General features: G+C 33.0%; 2 protein-coding genes across 3 annotated transcripts in view; one reads left to right on the top strand and one right to left on the bottom strand.

The window, feature by feature from the left end:
- Nucleotides 1-775, bottom strand: part of LOC108967117 (ubiquitin carboxyl-terminal hydrolase 64E) — a 22,336-nt gene extending 21,561 nt beyond the window's left edge. Inside the window, exon 1 of one of the 2 annotated variants that reach the window (XM_018930363.1) lies at nt 478-775. The gene's annotated coding sequence lies outside the window, so the exon portion shown is untranslated. The remainder of the gene's footprint in view (nt 1-477) is intronic. The other variant, XM_018930362.1, reaches the window with a different exon arrangement.
- A 939-nt stretch (nt 776-1,714) lies between these two features.
- LOC108967120 (dnaJ protein homolog 1) lies at nt 1,715-4,232 on the top strand. The gene is made up of 2 exons (XM_018930367.1): nt 1,715-1,926; nt 2,522-4,232. Exon 2 carries the CDS (start codon nt 2,575-2,577, stop codon nt 3,607-3,609), a length of 1,035 nt encoding a protein of 344 aa, XP_018785912.1. The 5' UTR covers nt 1,715-1,926; nt 2,522-2,574; the 3' UTR covers nt 3,610-4,232.
- The last annotated feature ends 4,680 nt before the right edge of the window (nt 4,233-8,912 follow it).

Raw genomic sequence — 8,912 nt, 5'->3', positions numbered from 1 at the left:
AATAAAAAAAAAAATAAAAAAAAAAAAACAAATAACATCAGTGCAATATAATTACAAAATAAGGTTTCTGATTATTACTTTAATGGCAATATTTTTCCACAGTAATATGAAACTGACTGTTGAAAGGCGGTAGATGGATCTGTTTCGGTTTATATATCAAGATATATATATATTTATCACGTATTTATGATCGACACAAAATCACTACATCCTCAGAACATTACTTATTTCACAATAAAGTCAAAAACAAAGGTATAGTTAATGTTGTCATAATTTCGAGCTAAATAAGCGGATTGGATTATTAGTTGTAATTTAGATAGCTTAATGCCGCTATGACTATTTTAGCTGTATTTCTGTTTAATTGGAATTGTGTTAAAAACTTGTATGCATATCTCAAAGTTTTTTATTTTTAATGTATGTTTGCATTCAGCACAGCAAGTTTATTGAATTCAGTAGCATAATTTATTTAACCATTACCTTGGTAGCTACATACCTCACTGGTCAATAAATAAGTTATATGAATTTTCGTTTACTCGTATCTTTTCACTTCGGACACTTTCTACGTTCACGAATAACTAATGTTCACTTTGCGGAATGGATTTTAATAACCATAATTTAATATTAACGAATATATTTTGGGGTGTTTTGTGTTAACAAATTCTTGGTCTGCATACAACACTCAAGGTAGCAAATAGGTTGGTTTTCATGAAAATACATTCTCCGAATTATTTTCTCCAACAAACAAATTTTTCAACTTCTCTAATATTTTCGACTAATTTCTTTTTAGCTGTTACTTCTTCCACACCAGGTGTTGTCGGTCAGTGGAATTTATTTGTTTTCTTTTATTATGTATTGACAAAAAGATGGCGCTGTAATCAACAAAAGTTTATTAGCTCTTTATCGCGATTATATCCCTGCAATAATTTCTTCTAGCAATTTTAGCAATAAGCAACAAAAATATTTGAATATAATGCTTTGATTACCTTTAATATAATGCTGTATATATTTATGTGGAAAATTGAAAGGAAATCTGTGATCTAGCCACACAGTTTTCTCGGTTTCGACACAAAATCGAGGGCAGGCTATACAGTAAATGTTAAGAGTGTTCCAGCTTAATAAAAGTATAAGTGTTTATGTAAGTTTTTAATGGAGATGTAAATATATTACTAACTACAATTGTGCATTTACTATATACTATTTGTACGGTGCCGTTTTTCACATAGTTTACTCAAACATAAAATATATTATTTAAAAACTTTTTTTACCTCTTTTTGTTTACCGTTTTTACCGCCGAATGTTTCCTTTTAATTTTACCACCTCTGCAATCACACCTCTTTTAATCATATTGTTCTCACATCCCCAAATCTATATACATATGTACATGCGTAGGTGTTCTCTACCAGAAAGAGATACAATATCTTTTACTTATACATCAGAGCAAACAGGTTGTTTTCGCCAAACACACCCCTTTATGCTTAACCATTTTTTAATCTTTGTTTGCTGTAAAAATATATCCAGAGAACGTTTATCATGATAAAGTGCGTTCTCTGATATATTTTAAAAAAAATGAAGTCAGTTTTTGAACGCGCCCGGCTTATCAGCGGAATGCCGTTATAACGAAACGGAATGTATGAGAAACGTCAATTTGATCTGGAACATTCTAGAACACGTGAAACAATCCCTCTATAAATAGGAGTGTCGGTTAGCGAATGAGCGCATTAATAAAAGAACATTTGAAAACGAAACATCTTATTGCTGTTACAGCAGGAAGAAGTGAAGAGGAGTGAAATTAAGTGAAAAATTATACAAGAAATCAAATTGTAAATCTAGTTAACATTTTATTATTTGCTTACAAGTTTTCGGAATTATTTAAAATTTGAAGTGCAGAAAATTGAATAAAAAGCAACGTTAATAGTGAAACTGAAGGTAAATACACGTACTTGAAAAAAAAAAACTTGTTCAAAATGGTGTACGAGACAAAGAAAATGTAAAGGTCAATAATCGGGCAAATCCTATTGGAGCGGTCAACTTGTTTATTTGGATTGTATGCGATTTCCTTATAAATTAATTATCTGAAGGCGTTTGGGATTTTTCTTGAATTATCGATGAAATCACTTACGACAAATTTGGAAGTGTGCCCCTCCAACGCGTTAGCAACCCACAAGTTAATATTTTCTTATTGGCGATGGCGGTATGTTTGTTAAAGCAGGACGGACTATGTTAAAATAACCGTGCAAATGTACTAGAAACTTGTGGATATTGTAATAGGAAACAATTGGCAAAAATTTCGTTTCATTCATGCAAACGTGACCGTCTATCAGTTTTCAAAAGGGAATGCTTAAAAACGAAATTCTAGAAAATTCTTGATTATATATGTATATAATTGGGTAAAGAATTAACAAATTTTAGTTGCTGTCGCAATAAATTGCTTAGAAAAAGTCATTTTCTCGTATGCCATCTAAACAAGTAGACAATACAATATATTAAAAAAGTATAATTGAAGTAACAAATTTGTTTTTAGTTTGCAGTTTTCAAAACCAACAAGAAAAATAGTTTCTATTCATTTCCAACAAAATGGGTAAAGATTTCTATAAAATTCTTGGCATCAACAAAAGTGCCAATGACGATGAAATTAAAAAGGCTTATCGGAAACTGGCCTTAAAATATCATCCGGACAAAAATAAGACACCCCAAGCAGAAGAGCGATTCAAGGAGATTGCGGAGGCATATGAAGTGCTTTCAGATAAAAAGAAACGTGACATTTACGACCAATACGGTGAAGAGGGCTTGAAAGGCGGAGTGCCTGGTGGTCCAAACGAACAGGGTGGTGGCAACTACAGCTATCAATTCCACGGTGACCCACGTGCCACTTTCGCACAGTTCTTCGGTTCATCAGATCCATTTGGCATTTTCTTCAGTTCAAGCGATCCTAATCGTATGTTTGGAGACTCGCATAATATTTTCATGTCTGGTTTCAATGAAGATGATATCAACACACAAATGGGCGGTGGTGGTGCTTTCCGTTCACAATCGTTCAATGCACAACCAAATCGTAAACGACAAATACAAGATCCAGCAATTGAACACGATTTATATGTGTCGCTGGAGGAAGTCGACAAGGGTTGTGTGAAGAAAATGAAGATTTCACGTATGTCAATGGCGACCGGTCAACCGCGCAAGGAAGAGAAAGTACTGAACATCACGGTGAAACCCGGTTGGAAGGCTGGCACAAAGATTACCTTCCAGAAGGAAGGCGATCAAACGCCCGGAAAGGTGCCGGCTGATATTATTTTCATAATACGCGACAAACCACACCAGCTCTTCAAACGCGAGGGAAGTGATATCAAATATAATGCACGCGTTAGCTTAAAAGAGGCGCTGTGTGGCACAGTAGTGAAAGTGCCAACGTTGCAAGGTGATCGGATAACATTGAATTCAGTGGGAGAAGTAATTAAGCCAAACACAGTGAAACGTATACCTGGCAAAGGATTGCCTTTCCCTAAAGAACCAACAAGACGAGGAGATCTCTTAGTGGCGTTTGATATTAAATTCCCCGACAGCCTGCCGCCTGCAACAAGAGAACTGCTGGCAGATGTATTACCAAACTAAGACGGGGATGGGGAATGGATGGGATATGAGGCACCGCACAATTGGGCTGTGCTCAGCGCCGATAAGTTGTCCTTAGTTATATATTTAGTTGTCCCAGGGGGAATTTATGAATGGGTTGAAATTTGTGTACACATTGTTGTGCAGCACTTGTAATTGAGAAAAGAAACTGGAATTCATACATTGTCAGTTTATACTATTTAGGTTATATTAAATTAGTTAAACAATTTTTATTATAATTTCTCCCTGTTAATTGCTATTAGATATACACAAGTTAGCAAGAGCTAGAAATATTTGTATATTATAATTATTAATAATTAGTTGTAAGATTAATTTAAACAAAAGGCAAAACATTGTATAGCAAACAAATATGAAACATGTCTTAAAGATCACGACATTGTATAAGACTTGTACAAGCATGCAAAGTTTGTAAATAACATTGAAACACCACACCTCCAGCCCACAAATTGATAGCGGTCGGACTTAGTTAATGACTGGAGGTGTTGTGACGTAAGGTTTTGTAACACAATAAGCATCAGCATGCTAATGAAAACATTGATAATGGAAAAATTTACCTGGAGACTGATGAAAAAAATAAATCTTTCGAAAATTAAACAAATTTGAAATAGCACGTTTTTTCTTTGCTTAACTGATTGCAATAAGAAATTGTTTTGTGAAGAGTTTGTTACAAGTCCAACATGTCTCTAGCTTTATTTAAAAAAATTCCACATATGCTGTGACGCGGTCTTCATGGTCTAGGTAAAAAGTGCGAAGAGCAAGAAGGATGTACGTTTTAGTACATATGCGCATTTGTGTACGTATGTTATGTGTGCAAGCATGTTTTTTTTTTTTTTTTTTATAAAGATGTTTCACTATACTTGGAAGAACTAGTAAAAATATTGCTAACAGTGTTTTATTTGTTTACTCTTTGCCGCTTTCTAAATCAGTTTTAACAAATTGACTTTACTTCCACTTTTCGGCTGACTTATTTGTATGTATTAATCCCTGAAGTATTGCAATAAATTCAACTAAATAAATGAAAATGTATTTATTAACAAAAAATGGTGTTTTTTTTGTCAATTGTTTGACATCGGTGTTGTTGGAGCGGCAGAAAACTTTCATCAAACAAATTTGAGAAATGGTATTGAGTTGTCGCTGCTTGGCTGTATAAAAAATCGGATCTCTTCCATTTTCTAGGCCTGACATTCGTGGTAATACAGTGGCTCCATCGCATAATCGGACAAGAGTTTTTCTAACATAAATGCCCTCCAAACATAAAGATAAAAAATCAGAATGTATTGTTTTTTGCTTTNAATGTTAAGCAAAGTGCAGAGAAGTTGGGTATCGCGGACAATTTTGCTTTTTATCAAGACAACGATCCCAAGCACACATCGGGCGTTGCAAAGCTTTGGTTGATACACAACTGTCCTAAACTAATACAAACGCCACCGCAGAGCCCTGACCTTAATGTAATCGAGCATTTGTGGGAGGAATTAGCTAGAAGAGTGTATCAGAAGAAGTTAAACACCTTAGGTGAGCTAAAGGAGGCCTTATTACAGGCTTGGTATTCCATAGAGCCGGAGGTTTGTCAAAACTTGGTAGAATCTGTTCCAGAGCGCTTACAGGCTGTTCTGGATAACAAGGGTTATGCAACTAAGTATTGACTCCTTTTTTTTTATACATTAAGTGGCTCTATTTTGTTTTGTCCGATTATTCGTTGAGCATAAAAAATTGAATTGTTTTAGTTTTTTTATTTAAATTGACAGCTTATATTTAAAAAAGTTACCTTTTCTTTATTATTTAAGCAGACGATAATATTAAGTGTAAATAAAAGCAAAAAACAACACATTCTGCTTTTTTATCTTTATGTTTGGAGGACATTTATATTAGAAAAACTCTTGTCCGATTATGCGATGGAGGCACTGTATGTACAGCGATGACTGATCTTCGACCTTCAGCGTATATATATGTATGTATGTGTAGTATTTTTGTGAGTTATTGATTTCTTTTTAGAAAAGTTATTTGTCAACGAATCTTCATAAAATTTGGCATGCGTTATCTTCCACGATAACACCACAAATGAACGTTCAAAATCAAGTTCTTGTATGAAAAACTTTTTTAATTGCCGAGGTGTCTTCTCGAAATTTGACAAATTTCTCCAAAACAGCCATATATGTTGTTACTATTCGAAGAAATTATTATTAGATCGGACCACTATAAGTTAGTGCTAACCTACCTAAATCAAGTTCTTATATGGCTGCACAACAATCAGGTCTAGGTAACCAGATTTCTGCAACAACAAAAAGTTCTTGTGTGGAAAACTGCTTTATTTGTGAGTTTTGCCTTTCAAGTCTCGCTTTTTGTTTGTTTTTTGCGTTGCTTGTTAAGGTGAAATCTAGATTTTTTTTATATGGTACATGTCATTGAATTACCGCATACTTGCCTTTGCGATTACGTAACCCGTACTCCATACCACCAATGCCAGTGAATTTCAAATGAAACAGCAAATTTTTTTTTACATTTCTTCAGTGAAATTTGCAAATTAACTTTGCGTTTTTATTTTTTATTTCCAGTGTATTTGATCATTTTTCGAAAGTTCTTATTTTTGGTTGTTGCAAACAGTTTCATATTCGTACTTGAATTCTGTGTGTGTGTGTACGCGTGTTTTTCCTGTAATTTGTGTATGCGTGTGTGTGTGTGTGTTTTGCCGTTGCCATTCGCATTTTGTAATCTTTTTATTATTTTTCGTGTTTTCTCATTTAGTTTTTGTTTTCATCATGCTTTCGTTTTTAAGGTTAAATTCAATTAACTGTTTGTTTGCGTGTTTTTGTGTGAGTGCGTGTGTGTGTGTGTGTTTGCTTTTGCATTTCAAACACTTAATTAAACAGTTTCAATTATTTAATACATTTATTTGTTCGGTAATCATTCATTTCGTTTCAATTGATTTACAACTATAATATTTGTTTTTGTTTTTTTCTCACATTTTGTTTTGGTTTTAATTTCATAAAATTCAATTATTTCTTACGTTTTTTTTTTTTTTTTTTTTTTTGCGATTTCTGTTTTTCGGTTTTTGTTGTTGCTTCCTTAGTTGAATTTATCTTCATTTGTTTATTTGTTTATTTATTTAGTTTAATAGTTCAATATGTATATAAACGAAATGCAATTGCGAATTGCATTTTTGTTTTTGTTTTTTGTTTAAAAATCAATCAATTTATTAAAATACCTTAATTGTGTGTGTGTGTGTGTTACTTAAAAATAGAAATCAATTAACCATTTACTTAAAGCTTAAATACATATACAATATGTGTACATACAGCTGTATATGCATGTACTTACATATGTAATATATAAATCATTCATTATGTATGGTTGTTTGTCGTTTATCGACCGGCTGCGCGAGTTATCGATTTGCTTAACGGCGTTTATCAAGAAAAAACATTTTTCCTTTTTTGTAAAAATGAAAAAGTTCGACTACATAAAAATATGCTAAGTAAATATGCTTCTATTTATGTATGTATGTATGTAGGTGTGTGTATGTACTACGCAACAATTTATTGTTCTTCTGCTATGTTGTTGTTGTTGTTGTTGTATTAATATTGTATGTAAGTATGTATGTATGTATGCACTTAGGTATATATAGGTAATGTATAAATTACGCTTTGGTTTATTCGCTTTTTTGTTTTTGTTTTTGTTTTTGTTGTTGTTATATTTAATTTTATTTTGTAATAAATGTTCTATGTTATTGTATGTATGTATATTTGTTGATAAACTTTTGATTTCGATAACTGAAGGCATTCAATTCACATAAACTATATGTATGCATGTGTTGTATGTGTATATGGGTATGTGTGTGTGTGTGACACACAAAATTAGCATTAAAACAATTTCACTAGATTTCGCATTCATACGTCGTTACCCTGTGTTTTTGGTGTATAACGGCATTTATGTATTTGCGCTTATTTATTATATAATTCATTTATTTGTTTTAAATTTTTTATTTATTTGCTTGTTTGTATGTATTTGTAATGGTGTTTCGTATATTGAAATTGCACTAGAATCGGTAATCGCTTCAATTTGATTTATTATTGTTTAGTAATTAATTGTTTTTGTTTTTGTATTTGCTACTTTGTATGTGTGTATGTAATGTATTGCCTCTGTTATGCCCTTCCTCGGTATTCTGCCTCATCATCTCTCTGTCTTTTTTCCCTCACCATACCTCCCTCCTGCTCTCTCTCTCTCTCTCTCTCACTGTCACTACCGCCCATTAATACTTTCGGTTTGCTAAAATTTAATTTAATTTATTTGTTTTCTGTTTTCTATCCGCTTATGTTTCACCAGACAGACATACTTGTTAACGGTACTTGTTTTGGTATTATTTTCTAAGTTTTGTGACGTGTATTCAAACGTTATTTAAAAACGAGTCTTCATTGTTCGTCATTTGCCTGATTTTGCTTTTTGTTGTTTTTTCCTTTATTTTGTTTTTGGGTTTCACCTTAAAAATGCTACGTTTAACAGTAATTAGTTGCACTAATTTATTTCGTATTTTTCCTTGTGTGTTGTTAGTTGTTGTAATGATTAAATATTTGTTTTTGCATTGCGTAATCATATTTCTGTCATGTGATCTCTGCTTCCAGTTGAAATGAGTAAATAATTCAAGAACAGTTTCATTGTCCTACGTTCAGATTGTGAGGTTAGTTTTGTGGTAGCTTCTTACATTTTTGCTGATAAGTTTTTTTTATAAGGAACCCCGTGCTCGGAACCTGAAGCCAGGAAAAAATTGCCAAACCTACCTGTGAAAAAAGATGGAACTCATCTTCTCTTGGCTCAGCACCCATTTCGTATTTTCTTCAACATCAGCTAAGCTAAGGCCCAATTTTGTAAATAACACTTTGCAGTCGTTAGAAATTTTAAGTGGGATCTCCTAACCTCTACTTTGTATCAAAGCAGCCTAAATGATTTGATACAAACCATCAAAGTATCCTCGTGCTTTAATTGAGCACCGCAAATGAGCTTCAGACAGTTCTTTTATTGAGATATCCTTTTAACTTAGTAATTCAGAAAATTTCTTTTTATTCATTATGAAGTGAATATTTTGTCGAGCACTATCCAACAACTCCAGATTCAGACTGTCCGATATTTGCGACATTTTCCATGTTGAAATGTGCTGCTCCGAAGCTCATTCTCCTTCCGAGCGGTACTCATTCATACTGAAATTCGGACGACGATACAAGCCTTAAGCTCGCTGACTGTTTGCTTAATAACAGGAAGCTCTGGCGTCAAGTTAATTTGTGATTAGACTGGTTTGA

Source organism: Bactrocera latifrons, unplaced genomic scaffold (assembly GCF_001853355.1).
Source record: "Bactrocera latifrons isolate USDA-ARS-PBARC rearing strain unplaced genomic scaffold, ASM185335v1 scaffold_178, whole genome shotgun sequence".
Taxonomy (NCBI): Eukaryota; Metazoa; Arthropoda; class Insecta; order Diptera; family Tephritidae; genus Bactrocera; species Bactrocera latifrons.
This window is presented reverse-complemented; position numbering and strand designations above follow the sequence as displayed.